This window comes from Danio rerio, chromosome 3 (genome assembly GCF_052040795.2).
Source record: "Danio rerio strain M-AB ecotype USA chromosome 3, GRCz13ab, whole genome shotgun sequence".
Classification (NCBI taxonomy): Eukaryota; Metazoa; Chordata; class Actinopteri; order Cypriniformes; family Danionidae; genus Danio; species Danio rerio.
In genome coordinates, this window is record NC_141023.1 from 21,937,873 (window position 1) to 21,962,048 (window position 24,176).

A 24,176-nucleotide genomic window follows, 5' to 3' on the forward strand; every position below is an offset into this window, starting at 1 on the left:
GTTCATGAGAACGATGAACCTATTTTTAAGAAATCTTTTATTCATAAAAAATCACAAATTGCAAAGCTGTTTAGATGCTTTTTCAAACATCAACTTGAAATAAATAATATTTTAATTTTATTTGAATGAATTCAGTGCAGTAAATGAGATGCAAACACTGCAAAATAATTTTCTAATATGTGAATGGGAAAGAGTTTTTTATATATCATTTTAAATATAAGCAAAATGTAATGTACATTGTAAAATTTACAATGTAAAAATAAATACAAACAAGACTTTGTTCTTGCGATTTCAGGTTGCTCTGTGATGGATCTCGGTTGTTGTAGTAATGCAATGCTGTAGCTGTCACTGATCCAGCTGATTAAATGTAATACAATTAGTTTCTCTTCGACGTGAAACTGGGTCCTGTATTGCCATGGGGACAGATCTGTTCTCTGGAGGTTGTGGAGGCGTTAGTATCAAACTTACTAATGTGCATGTTATTAGGAGGGCAAAAAGCTTGTGTAACATCTCTGCGAGAATTTCTATAATTAGACCGTGGGCACATCGTCTCCTTATCTGCCTACACAAACACGGAGAAAACTTTGATGAAATGTCATTATTTTGAATGTATTTTTAGCTAAGTTTACCTGATTTGTTGTTCTTTTCCGTACATGGCCCCTAGTTTATCCTTTGTTAATTGAGGGACATGCAGAACGAGAGGGAAACACTCAGAGAGAATTAAGGCTAGATTCAATGTTAATTATGTTTGTTCGTCTTTGTGGAGCCAGTGATGTCATTGAAACATGTGGTCTTTACCAAATTAGCTGTATGGCACTAACAGCACCAGAGACCTGGAGAGAGGTCTGGATGCAGACTCTATGTGGTTGATCAAGTTGAGCTGCATGCGATGCTTTTAATGGCCAGACCTACCCTTACCCCTCACAGTGATATCACTAGCTCCATTGAGTGCTTTGTGTCCGACAGTGCATTTCTGGGATATGCAGTCACAGCTTGCAAATACAAGTCTGCATCCAGATACTATTGGACGCCTGATGCGTGAAGCTGATTTCAGTTTCCATCCAGGCAAGTTTTCAGGTTACACTCTTAATAGAAATGGTTATATATATGTTGTTTAGTTTTTACCTTATGATTAAAGTTGTTGCACGTTTGCTGGTTCCCGCTTCTGAATAAGTGAGTTTGAGCTATTTGTATTTTTAGGGTAGCATTCAGAAAACAAAACACCAGCGAAGAAACACACACAGAGGAACATAAAAACTTGCTGCCAGCTAGCGTTTCGGAAGTGTTATTGCAGAGCTACACAAACAGCATGCAGAAGTATAAATGCATGTCTACGCCCATGGCAGGCTCCGTGGGTCATGCCGATCACTTGACTCGGTAGTATAAATCAGCCTTAAAGGTCTACAAGTTAATTCACTTAAAAGTAAAATTTTGTCACTGATGAGGTCAGATTGATGGATTGAGTTTAATATGTTTAGCCACGCCCCTCCAAAAGTTATTGTGATGCAAGTTAAAAAGGAGGAGAAAAACTAAAAAAAAACACCTCCTACTCAATATTCAGTTTCAGTTAGAAACATGTTGTCATACTGAAAAATAAAAGTCAACTTCTTGTTCATGCTGACTTAAAGCCATTTAAAAAATACATTGAGACAATTTTGTTATGTTAAATAATAATGATTAATCAATTATATTATGTATTGTTGCATGTTTTAATTGGCAATTAATAATAAACAAACTAAATATTCACACATACATTTATTTATAAATATAATTATGTAAAGTCATTAAACAATGTATGTCTTTTGAGCTGTTGTCAATGGATTTACTAGTCACATATTTTATGTCAGCTGCTTTCACAAAATCAGCTGTGTTTATTTTTGTCTTGTACATTAATATAAATGCATTATTTTTCAAACAACAAAACCTTTCAATCTTTTTAAACACTGAAATGTATTGTGCTGGCTTGAGCAAGAAATGAGCCCAAACTGACGTCCTCCATGATTCATCTGATTGGCTGTTGTCACACTTTCAGATGAACACTATGCAGAGTTATTCATTATGCAGAGTTATTCACGAACTCTGGATTGAACACAGAGTTAACAGAGAATGGTTTTTTGTTTGTTTGTTTTTTTTTATTTTATTTCGTCAACTCAAAGTTTGTTCAACTGGCTTCTCACAACAGGCCACTGAGTTACGTATTTGATTTCTCTCAGTGTAAGTATCGATGAAAATGTTTTGCTTGAACCATAAGTTAACAAACACAGCAGATGTTATTTTGAAGAATGAATTAACAAGTTTTGCTCATGAAATGGAAGCAGACGTTGTTTAGAAACCACACTGACTTCCTTTGTTTGACATTTTTAGTGCATATTATCTTCATTTTTGTTCCGCAGAAGTTAAAAGTAATACAGAATTAGAATATCATGAAGGTTAAACCATCTTTTCAAACTATTCTGAAAGCCAATTACATTGAAATACTACGAGCACTAAACCACATGTAATGTTTTTACAGAAATGTATTGCCTTGCTGTTTTGGCACATGAATTTATCCCATTCTCCTAACCTGTTAAATGTCCAGCAGAGATAAAAGCTTTTCTATTATACTTGAGGTAAACACTGTAGCAAGATGATTGTGGACAATTAGCCGAGATGCGAGAAGAAGAAAAAAATCAAGCCTTTTTAGTGCAATCAAAAGCTTTCAGGTTGATTTATTGATTTTGCTTGAGCGTAAACCTTATAATGACTCATAGCTGTGAAATGAACAAAGATCTTACCACCCTAATCAACCCTAATCACAGGGCTCGTGAGTGAAGGTTTTCATGTAAACCACCACATTCAGAGGCAGTGAACACGTTTGTTTGGTAGCATGTTCTTGTTTATGTACATTCGTGATTTGAGTTCAGCACATTTTGTCTGTGAAGCTTACAGTTTGGCTCACAAACAAGTGTGAATGTACTGTTGACAGCCAGAAATGTTGGCATATCTGTCTGTTGTCCTTGGAGAAAAGGTCATTTCATTTCTGCTTTGGTGTTTTCGTACTGACAGTGGCTGAAGCAGGAAATCATAAAGCTCAGATTTGACGTTGTTGTTATTAGCTCACTAAATGTAAGGGAGTCTTTTTGTTCTGTCATGAAAGTATCAGATGTTTAACAGCCAAATTAATTATTAAGACGACTCTTGAGGTATAAAAACGAGTGAAATTTAAAATTTATTTGCAACAATTTTTATTTAGTTAACACTTGTTAAGGCATTAACTAGCATGCATTATTGATTTGAAAGACATTCACAGCAAGTATTATTGATTTTGGTCACAAGATATATATTAAGTGGCCTTACCTACCTGGTATTTCCATTAAAAGTACAATGTACTTACTATGTTTATATTATATTGTACAACACCTACTCTATGATTATATTGAGGTACTGTAGGATATGGGTAAGGGTTTGGGGGTATGGATACAGCAGGTTTAAAAATGGGTTAAAGCAGGGGTGCCCAAACATTTTCTTATGAAAGGCCAAAAACCAAACTTGATTGCGGCTAGTGGGCTGAATGTAAATATATTTACCATGGTTAATTTCCTAATTTATTTTATAATATTTAACAATAACTCGAACATATTGCGTCATATTAACATTTAATAATAATATAATACATAATATTTGATAATGAACTTATTACAGTAAAAAAACAATCTCATTTATAACAGAATGGAGTTCCTCTAGTTTTTCCTTGATTTGCTTACCGATGTCTGCTTAGTCTTCTTTGCGTTGGTGACATTATTTTGCATTTTTAAAAATTTAATTTATTTACAACATTGAAACATTTCATTTCAGTTTGCTTTTTGTAGTAAAACAAACAAACAAAAAAGGGTTATGTCATACTACAAATGGTGGTCTCTTTTAAACCCTCTCCATCCTCTCACTCTTTCTCAGATGGGATGTTGGGCCAACTACCTTGGGCATCTCTGGTTTAAGGTGTAAGGAAAAGGTCAACTTTGTACATATACATATAATTACAGAAATATATGATAGATGTAAATACATGCAGATATATATTTTAATATAAGTCAAATGTGAAACATGCTTGTACATAAGTGCATTGTACCAAATGATTAATTTAATTGTAAGTACATACAATCAAGCAATCAAGGCCACTTAATATAAAGTGATACCTTAATATCTGTTAATGTAAATTGAACTACAATTTTAACTACTTGCAGTAAGTTCAAAATAAACATAAATGTATTGTGTATAAACACTTAAACAGCAATATTTATATGTAACTCAGAGTTTTTTTATTAACTTAACTCATTAATGGAATTAAATTAATTCAAGACGCAACATTCAATGACATCATTGGTAATGGTACAATCATTTTAATGTGATACAAATTGAACTTCATTGTGAAGTGTAATCAAATAAGGCATTCTAGTATAGTTCACATCATTTGATCCTGCAAGTATTTGGGCAAAACGTTAGATTTTTAGTCATATACAAACTGCAGTAGAATTTGGATGGCAGTTTGGATTTTAGTGCTTAATAATGTAATGTATAATAAGCTGTTTAGTAATTTACAAGGAGTGACAACTATAATTACCAAGTGAATCAGGGGCTGACAATTGCATTTACAAAAAAAAAAATGTGTTTGCAGAAGTGAACTAAACAACTAATTATTGCAGATCTGACTGTTCATTATGTGAAATGAGGTACCTGATGCCAGAAAAAATGCAAACAAGAACAAGTCTCCTATAAACTAATGCCCAAATGTTTACATTATTTAAATAAATAAGCCACATACCAAAACCTGACCTTATTCTGCCACATTTTTAACTCCATAAACTGGATCACTTAAGCCTAAAGATGTTTAAAAAGCATTGGTTATAATAAATGGAAATGGCAACACTTTCAAGAGCATGGTGTGTGAAACAGCTTTCACACATAAACAGAACACGATGCTTCTGCTGAGACGGTTAATTCAACTCAATGACTCTGAGTGTTTGGTCACTGTAAAATTGCTTTGCTCAAAAGAGCAGGTAACAAATCTGCAAGAAGCCTGACTATTGCTGTGATGTTTCTGAAAGTATTCTATCCAAACCCTCAACAATAATTTCTGAGATTCACTCATGAAACATTATAGTGTATGTATTGACCTTATTCTTCAACGCAGAAGAGTGCCTGTTTTTGCGATTGCTTTAGAACTTCCGATTCAGTTGCCTATGGGTGATTTGACTAGTAGTGTTAAATGGCAGAAAATGGTCAAACTATTTTCTCTACAAGTGTTTGCATGACTATACAGAAAAGGTAGAATAATATAATAGGAAAATATTAGTTTGCAACATTAAGAAGCAGAACGAGAAGTGAATAGAAGTAAATGAGACCGGAAGTCTTGAGCCAAACAAATTCAAATGGATGCACCCACTCGTGCGTGAAATATAAGGCGAATACTGTCGTTGTCTTTGATTTAGAGAGGTCTCCAAAGAAGATGTGCGACTCTTTATATAAAAGAGATTATGTCTGGTTTCAATTCACTAGTACGTAATGGCTGTAGCTTATTTAGCTGAATGTAATGTTGAGCTTTTTGCGTAAATGTGAGGTAAGGAACATTCCCTAAGGCATTGGTGAGAGAGCAGAAAGAGAGAGAAAAAGGTGCAGAGTAGAAATTAAAGTCATGTTGTTGCTGCTGGGCTGAGAAGGTTTGCTAGTTTTACCTGGTTTAAGCTCGTCCAGCTGGTTGGTATTTAGTCTAGCTTGTCACTTTGATTGTTTTTAATTAGGCTATTTAGTCTCCTTGAATAAATGCGCCTGACTAGCAATTCTGTTTTTCCAAAAAACAAAACAAAAAAGCAAACAGTATTAAAAACTTTTATGTGTAGAACTGCGGGTGGTCAGAAGCTTAGTTTTGACTCAAAGAAATATGGACTTACTACAAAAAGCTTTTGTGGTTCTAGGAGAGTCTCTGACTCCTTTTCTGCTGTCTAAGTGATTCATAAAATGCAAGTTGCAAGTGGGAATTAAAGTTAATAATGTTGTAAATAATGTTAAATTTATTTAATTGTCCAATCGTTTCACTTCACAAGACCTCAATGTGTCAGAAGTTTTTTGTTTTTTCTTAAAATGCCTACAGCTGTTGACTTGCCTTTCATGGTTCATCAAGGATCACAGTCACTTTCACAGTCTTTCTTTTGAATCTATTAGCCTACTGAATCTATTAGCCTACTTGTTCTCAGGTAACGTGTTTTGGCCAAGCGCAAATATAGGTTAATATACCTATTAATTTATGCAACCACGTACACCGATGTTTGACCGATTGCTTGCCTTTATGCAAAACTGCCTCTACAGCGTTTTCAAAACGCTCCGTTTTCGAAACTTAACTCTGGGGTAGTGTGTATAGAAGGCATAACCGTAGCAAAACGTATATGTATTAACATAATACATAAAACCGTATTATGTTTTAGTTTTAAAACTGAAACGTATTAGTGTAAACAGGGCCTTAAACTCAAATGCACTCATTTATTTACTTTTTGGACTTTATTGGCGAACATTGAAAGAATTTCATTTAAGTTGGAAACCTGGCTATTGTCAATGTTTTTGGTAAACAGTTAAACTAAATAGTTTCTCCAAAATCTCCACGTCAGACTATTGTAGATATGCAGCAAGTTGCAGTGTGTTAAGGCTGAATTGTACTTTCGTCTAGAGCCACATGGTGCACCTCCGCTAAGTGCGCGCACACCTCGCAAAACGAATGAGGCTTTTATACTTGACCTGTTTGCCATTTGAAGTATTCTTTAAAATGACAGGGGGTAGTCAAAAGAAACCCACCTTAAAATCAGACGGATAAAGGTTCTAAAGGTTTTTCATATAGCCAATAACAGTAGCTATTATATCTCCATATGAATCAATGCATAAAAATGTATATCACACAGTATATAGCAGTCTAAATATTATTATCAGATATAGTAGTCTACAAACTGTAATACATATTGATATATTTCTGTCTGGTGATTTAAAGAAATAGGGGAAAAAGCACTGTTTTACCTTGCTAAATAATTTACAGAAAATCAAACACAAGCATACTGTTTGTTTGTTTGTTTGTTTGTTTGTTTGTTTGTTTGTTTGTTTGTTTGTTTAAATTTAGCCCATTCCACAATTTACATATTGTTTGCTAAATAATTTACAGAAAATCAAACACAAGCATACTGTTTGTTTGTTTGTTTGTTTGTTTGTTTGTTTGTTTGTTTGTTTGTTTGTTTGTTTGTTTAAATTTAGCCCATTCCACAATTTACATATTAGTGTCTGGCTAGTTTTTAAAAACTTATCTCTCAAGTTTTTGCAGATTTTACACAAAAACGTTCTCCTTTCCCACGGCTGTTGCAATTTCTAGCCAAGAATTATCGGTCATCTAGTTATCCCTATGATCACGCATGGACGGAACATAAAGATGTCTGTACAGGCATACCTGTTTCAGACAAAATCTCTTCAAAGTGATTCAAATTCAACTCAACTAAAACATGGCGCTGTGCAAATTCTTCGCTCGAGTCTCCAAAAATTTAGTGCGTTCTGCCAGCTGAAATAATAACCAAAGCAAGCTTCCGCAAAAGCTGTGATGACGTCACATTCGCTGCACAGACTCAAGTGAACTAGTGAGCACGTCGAGTATAAATCAGCCCTTATACTGTAGTTTGAGAGCTCTAAGAAACCTGAGGCGCTTTATTTTTCTCAGAAGAGAGAGAAAAGAGTTTATTAACAGAGTGTTAAACAAACTTGGGCATTTGGGTTCTTTGCTTCATGGTCTCAAGGGGTCTCCTGAAAAGACTGATGTCATCATTAGACGCCTGACTAGTGATAAATCATTCACATATACCCATCTAAGCCCTTTCAACAACCTTATTTGTATGCCACCTGAAAGCCTATTAGATCAGTGCCTCAGACAGAAGCAGTTTTCAGGGGTGAGAACTTCATGCCACTCCACCCCCTTTACGCTGAATTGCACCTCTGTTTTGTATTTTCTGCTTTTCTTTCCATCGCAACATTCAATGGGCCTATTATCTGTACAAGCAATACCAAAGCGTCCTGGCTGCGTCAACAAGTTCTTTTCTGTATTTTCTGGGCACCTCTGAGAATTGAGCTTGCTGCCGTTGCCACAAGAATGTTCTGTCCAACAGCAGCATGGATCTGCTCCATATTGTCTTTCGCAATGCGCGTATGGCATCAGGCCTGGCTGGAAGTACACTGAAGTTGCGTCATTGCTTTCCTCTATGATGTTTTCAGTCCAAGAACACTGTTTAAAGTGATGATGTGATGGATTTGAACTGTAGTTTATGGCTTTGAGTTTGCTCGTGAGGACTTTTACCTTCAATAAGCTGGTTCTAAAGTGGGAGTAATTTGAAAATGTCCTCAGCATTGCAATTTTGTGGTTTTCACCTCATCTGTTTCTTCAGTGTGCCTCACATTTCCTGAATGAGAGCTTTACTTAATTTTGCTTTTCCACTTAGCAGAGGAGATGGACTGTGAAACCAGCATTTCCTTGGTTTTAAGAATTAGGTTTCTTATCATTTAAATGAAAACCAGATGGTTCTTCTAGGAAAACAGTAGTTTTTAAAAAATGCACATATTTTCTAGAAGCTGTTCTTATTGAAATCAATCATTAAAAGTATCCAAAGTGTTCTTTTTATTTATCAAAATTGTGTTTGTGAGTGTCCAATTGTTGTAATGTCCTACTGAGACTTGAAAAAATGGTTAAATGTGTAAACAGGCAAACCCACCATGTCAAACAAAGCATGTCTTGTGTGATCGATGTTTTTTCACAATATGGCGTCTGTTCTCTGTCATTAGCTGCCCAACAGATAACCCTGTTAATATGGTCTGTTTAGCCCAGAAGAACTGAACGTACTGTGCGTTTGTGCTGTGTTGACCAAAAATGCACTTTATATAAAAACTGTTGTTATGGAGCTCATTTAAATTGTACATTAGATCTCAATTCAATGCAAGTTTAAGGACTTGGTAACACTTTATTTTGATGCTTCAGTTGAGTATTAGTAGACTGTCAGCTTAATATCTGTTGATACAGACATTCAACACACATTTAACTGACTATAATAAATACAAATACAATACAAATTGCAAATACATATTGATTTAGACTAACCTTAACCTAAGAGTTTACTTATAATGTAAAGGAATTAGTTGGCATATAGATGCAATGTAACTTAAATTCAACAAACGGAACATCAAGAAAAAGTGACCAAAGATTTTATTTTTTATTTTTTTTGTAAAATGTGCATTTTCTGTGCAATGCTTATCAAACATAATGGCATTATAAAACAGAAATCAGCATAGTAATTATACAAAATAAATAATATTGTATGTAATGTATGTAATATTGGAATGCACTTCAGCATCTTTGCAAAAGTCACACACAAACATCAATATCTGGTTCAGAATGATGTTTGGGTCATTGAGCATTTGACTTATTTAACATGCTGAACGCTGCTGGATAGAGCATGTTCAATACTATTGAACAAACTCTTCAATACAATATCAACAACAAAATAGGATTCTTACCCTACAATCTATCTAGTGTAATCTAGAATAAAATTACTTTTACACATTACAGACAGTTTAATGCACCACTGCTGTGTAATTTGTGATTTCAAATTGATTATTACAGTGGCTGAGAGAGCTCAACATGCTGCAATTTAAGAACACGCATACAATTACAAAAAAACACTAGCAAATTTAGAAAAGATCTTCATCGGTTTGACAGCACATGTGTTGCAAATCCTCACAACGCAAGCAAATCAAAAAAACGTGCTGCATATTTTCAAAACACTTGCAAATAGAACAGAACACAATGGAAATGTTTCAAGGAGACCCTAAAACATCACAGACCTCTCTCTTTAGGTTATGGTTATTTAGGCTAACAAAATACAAAGACAAGGGAATTAGGATGTTAAAATAAATAAACAAACAAACAAACAAACACAAAAAACGGACTTTTCAAAGACCTTTCAAACTTCACTAAGCACTAGTCACATCATTATAAACATTTCGCTTAAGCGTCTGTCATGTTTTAGGGTCCTCTTGATACATTTCCATTGTGTTCTCTTTTATTTGTAAATGTTGTGAAAAAAAACAGACATTTTTATATTTGTTTGCGTTTTGGGAAAGTGCAGCACGTTTTTTATGTATGCGAGTTGTGCTGTCAAACAGATGAAAATCCTTTCTTAATTTGCTGGTGTTTTTTGTAATCGCATGCGTTTTCTTAAACTGAAACACATTAAGCTCTCTTGACCACTGTACACTCTCAGAAAAAATGGTACAATGTTGTACCAAAGAAGGTACAAACCCTTGTCACTAGGGCAGTACCTTTTAAGGCACAGAATTGTAACTTAAGACAAGGAAACAAATTTGAACCATTGCAGTTTACTTTGTACCTTTATGGACATGATTTCCATGGGAAACCAAAATGTACCTTTGTTGTTTAAAACCTGCATATACAGTATTGTACATTAGGTACAAATCTGATCCATAAAGATACCACCATCGTGACAAGACACTTTGTACCTTAACAGTGTCAAAATGCTTAGCATACATTTATTTAAAAGGCCTTAAATGTTTAGTTTACTATACCTATAGTTTTATGTTTTACCATTGGTTTTGTATTATAGAAGTTAATAAATAATGTTTATGAGTTTCTTTAAACTTATACTTTTAAATGATGATCCATATTTTGATGTGAAAATTATTCATAAAATCACTTTGCCTTTCCAGTCATATTTATTTTTATTGACCTTATTCTAAAATGCGGAAGTTTGCCTGTTTTCGCGATTGTCTTAGAACTTCCGATTCAGTCGCTTATGGGAGAAATGACTAGGAATAATAAACGGCAGAAAACAGTCAAACTACTTGCTCTACAAACAAATGTCTGCATGACTATACAGACCAAGTAGAATAATATAAGAAGAAAATATAAAATTGCAACATCATGCAGCGTAATGAGCAGTTTTTAACGTCAAAAAAATGAATGGAAGTGAATAAGACCGGAAGTCTCAAGCCAAAAAGATTCAAATGGCAGCGCCCACTCATCGGCGGAGAATAAGGTGAATAGATATTGTAATAAAGGGGTTGTGACACTTTTGTACCTTATATGAGAACAATTGTTTACCTTCATTTCAGTTGTACTATTAAATGTACAGAACATTATCATAAGAGGTCTTTTCTGTAACATATGGTACAATTTTTTTTTAAAAGTACAAAACCATTCCTCAAGGAACATTATTTGTACCACTGTGTACCTTTTTTCTGAGAGTTATAGATTATGGAATACCACAAATTATTTACATTTTAAATTTCTGCACACTAATTAAAACTAAATCACAATTATTACATCAGGTTCAGAATATGCAGACCAAGTGTTGGCAAAATAAGAGCCACCTGCTATGAAATTCTAATTTGTGTGAAATATCTGTAAATATTTCATCTGAAAATGCTGTAAACGTTTCTGTTAATTCTTCACTTAAAGGCCAAAAATGTAAGACTGTGTAAATACAGTATCCTTACTATTAAAATTGAAGTCACAATTATTAGCCCCCATTAATTATTAGACCCCATGAATTATTAGCCCTATTAATTTTTAGACCCCATGAATTATTAGCCCCCCTGTTTATTTTTCTCCCAATTAATGTTTAACAGAAATAAGATTTTTTTCAACACATTTCTAAACATAATAGTTTAATAACTCATCTCTAATAACTGATATTTTTTTATCTTTGCCATAATGACATTACATAATATTTGACTAGATATTTTTCATGACACTTCAAAACAGCTTAAAGTGACATTTAAATGCTTAACTAGGTTAAGGTTATAACTAGGTTATTATGGTAAACTAGACAGGTTAGCGTAATTAGGCAAGTTATTGTTTAACAGTGTTTTTTTTCTGTAGGCTATCGAAAAAGATATATAAAGGGGCTAATAATTTTGACCCTAAAATGGTTATTAAAAAAATAAAAACTGCTTTTATTCTAGCCGAAATAAAACAAATATGACTTTCTCCAGAAGAAAAAATATAATCAGACAAACTTTGAACATTTTAAACATCATTTGGGAAATATTTAAAAAAGAAAAACGAAGGGGGACTAATAATTCTGACTTCAACTGTACATACAACACCACATTCACATTTGTTAAAGTATTTGCCCAGTTTGGACAGTACTGCACTTTTCTAATGTTATTTTGTTCACTGCTATTTACACTATATACTAATTCACACTATTAACAAACCATTAACTGAGACTTTTTGCTAATTATGCTAATAAACCGTTAATATCTTAATAATAGGCAGGTAATAAGCCAGTAGTCAATAGTGTGAATTGTTACTCAAACTAAAGTGTTGCCATGATTTCAGACCTGGTTTAATAATTTCTTACTGCAAAAAGTGATTCATTGATTTACTTAATATAAAAGTGAATAAACTGGCTGCCTTAAATTTTTAAGTACAGTAAATGAACTGTATGCCATAATTATAATAAATGAAGTCAACTTAATAGTCAATGGGTTTACTCAGTTTTTTAAGTAACTTCAACTTATTGCTTTTAAAGTAACTTATGGCTTTTTTGCAGGGCATGAATAACATTTCCACAAAAACATAGAGATCTCTTAACATGCCTTGTGATTTTGTGTAAAAAAAAATGGTGGATGTATTTTTTTTGTGTGAGTAAACCCACTCTGCCGTGTTCTCTACACAAAATTGTTTCCATTAAAGCGTTGAGTGCAGTCCATCTGAGTGAATGACACCTGTGACATTTCCAGTATCTAAAATTAATTTTCCTCCACTTTTCTCCTCCCCCAACCTCTCTCTTGCTCTCTCAGGGCATGAAGCCAGACAGCTTCTACAAAGTTAAAGTTCCCGAGCTGAAAGAGATCATTGAGGGATGCATCCGGATGAACAAAGACGAAAGGTAACTATAATGTCTACAAGGTCGTTTAACAAACAGGAAAATCTTTAACCAAAGGAGTACAAAAGCATGTATGTGCGCCAGCAGCCGTCATAATGTTTTAACACCTGCCAGACAGGTTTTTACTGTGTGCACATTAAAACAACAATACACAGATTCTTGGCTTTTCAACAATAGCTCAGAGACTCCTCAGAGAGCCCTGCACTATGTTAACCCAGCTGCACTAGTTGATATTTCTGTTCCGCCCTGCATTGATCAGTTGACACATGGTTACAGGATCAACAGAGTCACAGTCAAAAACACTTTTCCCCCTGGGTTGTTTATCATGAGCCCTGTGGAGTCAGAGGGCTTTGGGTCACTAGTTAAAAGGAGAGGTTTGCCCCCCCAAATTGCGCTCTCAATCACCCACCACCCCCCTTAATTTGACCTGACCTTCAATAACTTTTCCCGGGTCAAAATACTGTCCCATTCTGCCCCTGATCAGGGTTGCAATACTAACATTATCCAGCCCTCTATTAATTTCATTAGCATGTAATGTTATCATGTAAAATAAAAATATAGATATTACCTAGTGCGTTATAGTAAACAAACATATTATTTTGTACAATGGGCTATATGGACAGTTAGTGCTTTTCAGTCGATAAACTTCCGGTGAAAGGTCAATGTCTATTTTTAATTTCATAAGGTTCCTTTCACAGCATTGTTGTTGTAATGTAGTTAAAATACAATCAGTTACAGTAAATAGACATAAGCATTCATTTAGTTGTTCAGGCGTAAAACGAGATGACAGATGCAAAAACTCTGTTGGGGTAAAATAAAGTATTTATAAATTATATTCATTCATTCATTCATTCATTCATTCATTCATTTTCCTGTCGGCTTAGTCCCTTTATTAATCCGGGGTCGCCACAGCGGAATGAACCACCAACTTATACAGCAAGTTTTTACGCAGCAGATGACCTTCCAGCCGCAACCCATCTCTGGGAACTATAAATTATATATACAGCAATAATATAGAATATCTCTTGTCTTATTATTTGTCCCTTTTGTCTCGGCTGTTTTTAAGTATCTTAATCTAAAGCCATTGATTTTACTTTGTTCATTATTGAAGTGAACTTTTACCTGTATTGTTTTGGACTGGCCGCTAATGCTTAGCATGTTTACCATAAAACATTAATTTTGGAGACAAATAATATTGTTTAAATTCTAAGGAATTCTAGAGATCTGGTATTTCTGATCATTTTGTTTTGACCATGAAAAGTTCTGAATGGCTGGCCAGTGAGTAAAAAAAGGTAATTTCAAACCCTATAGCAGGGGTCGGGAACCTTTTTTCAGCAAAGAGCCATTTATGATTTTTTTAAAGAGACATTGGGGATGTGTATGTGTATATATATATATATATATATATATATATATATATATATATATATATATATATATATATATATATATATATATATATATATATATATATATATATATATAACAAAATCTATATTTATTTATAAACAAAACCTTTATTTATGTCCATGCACAACTCAAAAATAAACAAAAATGACATATCACAATATATGAAGAATGAACAATTTATAGATTTTTTGTTCTTTTTGCCATCGCCTCTCAAGAATGTTGTTTGAATTTACATGTGTGAGGTTACCATAGAAATGTAAGTTGCTTGCCCTTTATTTATGTTGAGATTCAAGTTAAACCACAGCGCCACATTTGTGTATTGGTTAAAAAGTCCTTTTGTTAACTGAGTTCTTAATCATTTTGCTTTAGAAAATACAATATAAAGGGAATCGTAATTGTATTTTCAACAGGAAACTGATTTCTAATGACATTTATAATTTTTTTTTAAACTTTAAAATATTATTGAAGAGAGACAAATGGAAAGCCACATATTTTTGGTCAAAGAGCCACATGTGGCTCCCGAGCCATAGGTTCCCTAACCCTGCCCTATAGTTAACATTCTTATTTCTGTTGGCTGCTCTCTAGATTGTTCATTTATGTACTGTATCTGCAAATACCTCATTCAATTCAGTTTTCTTTTAGCAACCAACCTGTTCTCCCCCCGAGGCACTCAATCTCCCTGCTTTTGTTCTACTTAAATATCCTTAAAAGGGTGTAATTAATTCAGCTTAACACATTTCTGGCTGAATAATAATCCATTTAATGTCACCCAGCCATTATGTGAAGCTCTTGGTCAATGGCTATTCGTAGTGATTCACTACATCCAGTAGCAGGGTTTTTCTTATGATTAATTGTGTTGATTTAATTAACTCTATGCTACAAGTTGGAGCTAAACTCTGCAGGACACTGGCCGTCCAGGACCGAGTTTGGGATCCCCTGTTCTAGAGTTTACATTAACAGGGAGATCATTTTCAAAACAACAAGAGAATTTGGGAGTTTTGGTTTTCTACATCTTGGAATTGTCTCCTTATTTAGGTACACCATCCAGGACCTGTTAGAGCACACCTTCTTCCAGGAGAATAATGGTGTCCATGTTGAACTGGCTGAGGAAGATGACATGGTGAAGTCTGGCCTTAAATTATGGCTTCGAATGGACGACACCAAGAAGCTTCATGGCAAATATAAGGACAACAATGCCATTGAGTTCCTGTTTGAACTCTACAAGGACGTCCCGGAGGAGGTGGCTCAGGAGATGGTGAGATCCCAAATATCCGCTAATCATTCAACTCCCAAACAAATGAGCAAAAATAATCCTAATTCATATGCTGCAGGTTGTTCTTGGCTTCGTCTGTGAGGCCGATTATAAACTTGTGGCCAAAGCCATTCGAGACCGTGTTACCACCATAAAGCGACAACGAGAGAAGCTTCGCCGACATGTTGGAGAAGAGCTGATAAGACGTCAAGAGGAGGTGATTGAGGAGGAACCAGAACCTAGTTTTGAAACTGAATCTATGGTTTCCAGCGCACCTGCTCTTAGACCTCCTGTAGAGACGCCTGTATCTGCCCCTACTCAAGCTCCGCCCACAGTCACAGTGTCAGGCCCTACCCCCCTGCCTGCAAATGAATCTCTGGATTCTGGCTTCAATGCTAGCTTTGCAACTGAACCTGAGGAACCAGCAGATGCAGACCAGCGGCAGCATTTCAACATACGCCATGCCAGCTACTCATCAGCAACATGTGAGTTTTTCTTCTCTTTTGCATACACAAGTCAGCGCCCACATCATTTTCAACATTTTTGATAGGCAGCAATGTGTAAAACAACACACCTGAATGAAACCCAAACTCTCATGGTTATATAAGCAAAGTTGCCATGATCTTACTTAAATATGCCTGTAACACATTCTTGTTTACAATACATAATTTTTACCAAATCGGACCTGCTTCTAAATAGAGAAAATTATTGGTTAATTAAGATGTAGAACAATGTAGAAGTTCCAAACTTGATATTAACTGTAACCTTATCCACATATCTGACTGGCTGATTGGATTGTTGTTGCAGATTAACAAATTTGTTGATCCACATGTGGCTGCCGTCACATCATCCAAGTGGATGATTGTGAAGCGACATGATTGTGAAGCAATTTGGGTGCATGGTCATACAGTACCTTATATGTGCGCTATATATAAACACATTGCATTCCATTAGTAACCACACCTTCAGACATGTTGTTCGTGACCTTTTCCCAATGTTATTTACTCATTATTGGATAAACAGTTGCCACACTGTATGTCAGCATACATGTATTACTGGACCATTTGCATGTACAGAATGTTTACTAACTTACATGCCAATTTAGAAAAGGTAAATTGCATTTTAAACAATGTCTGCGTATGTAAGTCTAAGGCTGTAAATTAGACTAGAATGATTTGAAACAGCATTTGACCTCCTTGGTTGTTTGTCTAGAGATTCCATTTCATACTGTAACTGCTTATATAGTCAATCAAATTTGGCTGTCGTAAAATGTGTTATAAAATTAAACATCGTGAGATGTTTTTAATGAAATTCATACTTCAATTATGCATACTTCTATTCTACATGATGCATTCAATCTAAAGGTAAAGATATAATACACACTAACAAACAATTTCTTCTTGTTTTTTTAATTCTGGTTATCGCAGCTGACTGTGAGACGGATGGTTATCTCAGCTCCTCTGGTCTTCAGGAGCTTTCAGAAGCTCGAGCTCCATTAGCAAACCAACCCTCCACAGCTCCATCACTGCCCAGTGCAGCACCTCGTGTGGAAACTCCACCTGTTGAGGCTCCTCCTACTGAAGCCCCTTCTACTCCAGCCATCCCAGCACTCCGCTTTCCCTCGGTAGGTTACTGGTAGATGCTTAAAATGATGGAATAATTAAAAAATAGGAGTCAGTGGCAATTTTGAAAACACTTTACAGGCCAGTAGCCAGCCTATTAAAAGGGGACAAATGAGCTTATATAGGGGCCAAAATCTGGAGGTGGTCTTTTGAACCATCCGAATCCCCCCTGGACACGCGCCTGCTTTAGTTTATGTATCAATTCACCCTATTTACTACTGGCTTTACCTGTCTATTATTAAGATATTAACTGTTTAGTAGTTTATTATAAACTTATTCTACATCCCTAATACTACCCAATACTTGAACTGAACTACTGCCTTACTATTTATAAACAGTTAATTGGTAGTTTATTGATCTACTATTATTTAATGGGTTGTTTTAATAGTGTGAATTGTGCTTTAAAATAAAGTGTAACCAACAATTTTTCTTTTTAATAAATTTATTAAAAAAGATGTCATTTGTTTGATTAAAGCTGACAGTAATTGCACTTATAGTGCTATGAAAGGTTTCTATTTCAAAAGAACGCTTTTCATTTTAGCATTCTGATCATTCTGAAGTCCAAAGACTCCAGAGATTCTTTAAAAATAATTCAGCAGAAATAATATTTTCTAAGTAATTGCTGCAAAAAAATGTAGCTTTGAAACTGCAGGAACAAAATAAAATATTTACAAAGTTATAATATGCAGAAATGTTTTACATATTTCGAATATTATTCCTTTATTTATACTGCAGGGTTTGTTGGTATATGTTTGACTAAAGGATTATAGTCTTTTAAATATGTATTTATATAACAAAAATTCAAAGTCAAATAAAAAAATCATAATTTTAGTGACTAATAAGAAACTATAAGAGACTATAGCAATCTTAAAGTATCCTAAATGTGTTTAAATGGTCAAATCAAATGTTTATTTGAATGAGGTTTACCTCATCTGAGTTATGTTTTTCTTCAACATTGCTTCTCCAACAGAGTATTGCTGTGTTCCAAAACACAGAGAAGGCGCAGTCAGGAAGTGCCAGTGGTTTTTCCTCTCCTGTTGACAGGTGAGCTGAGTTCTGATGAACTGTGTTTACTTCTTTCTATGCACTAAACTGATGATATGTTCAAATTGGTTCACCTCTAATGTTCTGTACCTTTTATGAACAGCTTTGAGCAAGCTATTTAAACAGGAAGTGTAAAAAGGGATAGTTCACCCAAAAATGGAAATTTACTCACTACATACTCAAGTACAAGTGGTTATAAACCTATATGAGTTTCTTTCTTCTGTTGAACACAAAGGAAGATATTTCGAAGACAGCTGAAAGCCTGTAACAATAAACACCTGTAATAGGAAAAACAAAGAGTTCTGTATGGTACATGTACATGTGGTGTATGGCTATATTATTTATTTATTTATAGTACATGTCACATACAAGAGATGTAATTCAATGCCCTGATATACTCGCATCAAAGTTCCTTTTTGTTTTTTGCTTAGAAGTAAAATGTTTGAAGTATCTTTGCAGGGTTATCCAGATGCTATCCACACAAACCCTTTAGATGAACAAATAGCTGCTGCTCTCTTTTCTACCATAAACACACCAAAAACGACAGCTGTAAGATTTGTTAAGAAAAACAGAAGTGCAGTGCGCTTTTTATGTCAGTAGACAATGACTTAATCAGCTGTGTATTGTGCCACTGTTGATGTTGTTATAATTTTAGTATTTAGTATCGATGAATTTGCTCTTCAGTGTTTGAACTCTCAATAATGATTAAATCACACTGAACTGAGCTAAACTGAATTGAACTGAACTTAAACACTAAAACCTGAACCACACTGTTCCAGTTACTATGACCATTTATGTGAAGCTGCTTTGACACAATCTACATTGTAAAAGCGCTATACAAATAAAGCTGAATTGAATTGAATTGAATTGAGTATTTAATAATATTGTAATATTCAAGATTCGTGAAGTCATGCAGCTCCAAGTAACTCAAAACAGCAACCACTAGTCTCTCCTCTATTTTTAAAAGTCTCTGTAGTCGTCTTAACAACACAAACACTGCTTTAACTTCAAAGGAAAAGATATGACTGGCGTAGTGTGCTTTTTCTGCTCAGAGTTTACATTTTTTTCAACTGCAGGCACACAGCACCCAACAGCAAAAACACAGCCGTTAGTAAATCTTTAAAAAAACGCACCTCTCAATGTAAAGTGCGTGTTCGATCTGATTGACCCCTAAGAAAACAGCAGTAAAAAAAAAACATTTGTAGTGATCATTATGATGTGGATATGATGTGGATACAACTTCTATGATAGTTTAATTATTAAATATATTTGACACATTTTGATATTTCACAGTGAGACTGTAGTCTTAAATGAATTATTTTCTTTGTATTATGGCTTGCTGTATTGTACTGAATGAGGTAAATTAATTTCCAAGGAAAAACTCCAGAAGAGAATCAGAAATCATCAGAAATTTGGGGGTTCGTTATTATTATTATTATTATTATTATTATTATTATTATTATTATTATTATTATAAGCTCTAAAAAAGCAGTTAATACAAGAACATTCTTTTATATACAGTATCTTCTCTAAATAAAACTTCCCTCTGTGTGTGTAAATGTAGATGTGGCTTTTGTTTGTCGTCAAGTAAACGTGAATCTGCTCCCAGCTGTGAGAGCTGTAATCTTACTCACTGATCCACCAACACTGAGCCACGTGTACCTTTAATATCTGTAGTGCTCCAGTGGACAGCAGTTCTTGTCCTTGTGTGACTCATACACACACACACACACACACACACACACACTCACACACAAACACACTATGCAGAGCCTAGAGGTTGGTCCATTAATGGTAATGATTGAGCTCAAGGGAGCAATTTACCCTGAAGTCCATTTCTGTAGGAAGCCAAGCAAAAGGTAGCATATGGTTAAATGAGTACACAAGCTGTATTATACTCAATTAGCCCAACCTGAATTAAAACATCTATCGTAAAATTACCTGGTCTTTATTTGCTAATGGTAAAATGGTACAAGAAATGAATTCCATTAAGTCCAGTTCTGTGAAATTCAGGATGTCTGATGGTCACATTCTCTTTTATGTCCTTCCTCTCGAAACAGCTACGCTTCTGATGTCACCTCAGGTTTGAGTGACGGAAACGAGGGCCTTTCGGAGAGGGCCGGAAAAGGTCAAAGCAAACGCACAGGAACCAAGCTTCTCAGGAAGAGGGCTCGCTCACGGCTACGCATCACTGGGGTGACTCATCAGTCAATTATCTATTGTTAATTAAGGCACCTGCTAATGTTTATAAAAACTCAAAAATTCAAACTCCAAAAATGAATAGCTGAATTTAGAATCATTGTTTCCCGACTATTTTAAATGAAAAGCCGCTTAGCTCTGCTTGAAAAGTCGCTAAATGTCACTTGATTACGTCAAGCATCAATTTGCATTCTATTGACGTCATCACGTCCAACAGTTTCTGTTTGTTTAACAGCCTATGGTTAATAAAGGGGTATTTATAGTTGAACTAAATTTATATATTCATGTCAATTTAAATAAATGCACTTCGAATACAGTAGATGTGTAGTGAATTTTCAGAAATCTCAGACATAATAAACTCAGAAGTTCTGAAACTGGTGTCACTAAAATCTCTGTGATTGTGAACAAGAAAAAATAAACAATCAAGTTGAATCTAAAACAGTTGTATCTCAGTGGGAGAGACTGATGTGTGAGGACTGGGCCACCTGTGAGCACTTAAAGGCAGGGGAGGGGCTGATGAAATCACAGCTCATTGAGAAGAATAGGAACGGTAAAGTGTGGATGCATGAGAGTCTATAAAAATCTCTAGTAACACCAAAAAAGTCGCTAGATTTGTCGCTAGTCCCTTTTTTGAAAATTTGTCGCTAATAGGGTCTGAAAAGTCCTTAAATATATATTGACAAAGTCCCTAAGTTTGCAACACTGTTTAATATCCGTGTGAACCGAAAGTATGTTCTTCCAACTGAAATGAAATATTAAGTAAGAGGCGGAGCTTTCCTAAGCATGATTCCCTTATAGCAAACTAACAACAAGAGGGGCGTGGTTAAGTATATTGTGGCTTGTCAAACTGATGACATCAGAGTAGGACAGCTACTCCAAATGCGGAACCAAATGGTCAGTTGAAAGTTGAAAGTTCTGTTAGTTAATTAGCATGGATTAATTGTTTACCTAAAAAAATAATATGAAGAATTTGACACAGATTTTAAAAGGTTGGTTAATTAGTCATTGTCAAAGATTTGATTGTGTTAAAGAGATGCATTGTATCATGTAATCATGATTTGTTTGTATTTTTTTATCATCATACAATTTTATCTCTATTTTACACTAATGTTTTTGTTATTCTAAAAACAGTCAGTTTTTTTTTTTTGTTTAAATAAGCCCCTCCCCTAGATAAACGCAATGGGCTGTGATTGGACACCTGGCCCATTGTGTTCTGATTGGTCAACCACATAAAATGCATACAGTAAGAGGAAACATCACACCTGGAGGCAGGGTTTATGTCAATTTCGGGTTTATAATGTAACCAACTCAGAAAAAAGATTGTTGTAGTTGTATTCCTGTGCGTTAAACTGTGATCATTGTGATTGTATATTGTTTATGTTAAAGGTGAAATTAAGATCATTTAATAATTGCATTTTAATAATACTCCCACATATAAATGCTCTTTCATCATTTTCTTCCTGTGTGTTTCTTCATGCAGCTATCAGATAAAGTGGACCGGGTTGTGGAGTGTCAATTGCAGACACATAACAGCAAAATGGTGACATTTAAATTCGATCTGGACGGAGACAACCCTGAAGACATTGCCACAGTCATGGTGAGCTAATTATTTTTAATTTAATATAAATATAAACCGCAAATGGGCAACATGGTGGCTCGGTGGTTAGCAAGAAGGTCGCAGGTTCAACTCGGGGCTGAGTCAGTTGGATTTTTGTGTGGATATTGCATGTTCTCCGCGTGTTCGCGTGAGTTTCCCTCACAGTCCAAAGACATGCACTATAGGTGAATTGAATTAACTGGCTGTAGTGTATGTGTGTGAATGATTGTGTATAAATGTTTCTCAGTACTGGGTTGCAGCTGGAAGGTCATCCGCTGCATAAAACATATGCTGGATAAAGTGGTGGTTCATTCCATTGTGGCGAGCCCTGATAAATAAAGGGACTAAGCCAAAGGAAAATAAATGAATAAACCACATGAACATATTTATAAACCACAGATAGATATGAAAGGGGAAGGGGAGACCACTCTGAAAACAAAATAGTATTGCTAGTAACAATCTCAAAACAACATAAAATAAACCAAAAAATAAAACATATTTTTCATTTAGTTAGAATATTTGTGGTTTCTTCTTAGAATTTTCTCACGTTCAGCATTATTTTGCAATAAGTGATATATAATTTACTATGTCTAATTATTTACTTATGTGGCAAGCAGCCAAGCACAACCACGGCATGTACATATAATATAGTTTATAATTTCTCGTTAACAATTTTGTAAATCATAGGTCAAAATATAATAAATTGTAAGTACTTTTGTCATTTTTTATCCACCTTACATGTAAGAGTGCAAACAAGCTGTTTTCTGTGAATGTACAAGAATTTGAATTCATTAGCAGCTGCAGGGAAATACAACAAAATGGACTATTTTGTACAGCTAGACTTCACTTAAAGAGAATAACCTCTAAAGCCAGACATATTCAGCCTTCAAATGAAAAAAATATAGAGTATTAAGAAAAAAATAAGTGGATATAAGGTAGTTTTTTAATATAAATGTACATCACAACCGTTTCCTCTACTACTCCACTGAATGTCCGTAAGTTATGGAGGTCGAAGTGAACACAAGGTCACAGATAAGGTGTCTCTTCTTGTGAGAACTGCATTTTACCGTGAGAAATGTTGATGTCTCAGCTTCTGTGTTTGCTCAGCAACCTCAGACACACAGTGGAAAATCTACACATCATTTCTCGTCTAAAACATTTAGCATCTTACTTACCAGTGGAAAAGCAGTTCCTATGTGATCATTGTGACCTGTCAGCTATTTTAGACATATCTTAGCCTACAGGAATGGAAGAACTGGTTTGTTACTTCAAACTAGTATGAAATGTTTCTTTGCAAATTATTAGTTAGAGCTAAAATCAGAAGAATATGTATTTTTGGCCTCTTTCTGTGTATGAATGTGTGTGTTTATTCATTTATTTATTTATTTTTTAAATCCACGTGTAGTGACATGTTTTTGAAGCAAGACATTTCATTTAAGTAAAGTAAACGTTGTCATTTTGACCTGGATGATTGATTACACAGGTTTTATATGCAACTGAAATGAGGCATTGCTTTGTTAAATATGCAATAACTTAAATATTTAACTCATATATATACATAAATAAAATAAATATATATATTTAAAATATATATATATATATATATATATATATATATATATATATATATATATATATATATATATATATATATATATATATATATATATATATATATATATATCGACATATAAATAAAAATAAAAATAAAATATATATATTTAAAATATATATATATATATCGACATATAAATATGGACAATGGATGAAGTTAAGTTTAAAAATATATGTTCAAAAAGGCGGCAACACCAAAGCTTCAAAAATGCCAGTTTATAAAATTAAAAAGGGTGAAACAAGGGGTGTAACATTTCGAGCCCACTTCACTTCATCAGACAGTGTTCATCACAGTATGTTGCTTTTTTTTTTATACACTTCAAGATCACGTGATCTCACAACAAAAATAGAAGAATACATATTTATAAATTACACAACAAATCCTAATAATAACACACAAAAATAAAGAAAAAACATAACAGAATATAACAAAGAAATACAACTAAATATAGCCAAACAAACTTTACCCAAACAAGTTAAAC

General features: G+C 34.3%; 1 protein-coding gene across 3 annotated transcripts in view; it reads left to right on the forward strand.

The window, feature by feature from the left end:
• wnk4b (WNK lysine deficient protein kinase 4b) overlaps positions 1–24,176 on the forward strand; it is a 108,842-nt gene that overhangs the window by 60,792 nt on the left and 23,874 nt on the right. Inside the window, exons 5-11 of one of the 3 annotated variants that reach the window (XM_087244303.1) lie at positions 12,871–12,959; positions 15,402–15,621; positions 15,698–16,103; positions 17,046–17,242; positions 18,211–18,284; positions 20,345–20,480; positions 21,964–22,080. In XM_087244303.1, coding sequence (XP_087100429.1) covers positions 12,871–12,959; positions 15,402–15,621; positions 15,698–16,103; positions 17,046–17,242; positions 18,211–18,284; positions 20,345–20,480; positions 21,964–22,080 — 1,239 coding nt within the window. Of the gene's footprint in view, positions 1–12,870; positions 12,960–15,401; positions 15,622–15,697; positions 16,104–17,045; positions 17,243–18,210; positions 18,549–18,881; positions 19,385–20,344; positions 20,481–21,741; positions 21,870–21,963; positions 22,081–24,176 lie in introns of those variants that run through there. The other 2 variants (XR_015480704.1, XM_087244304.1) reach the window with 2 other exon arrangements.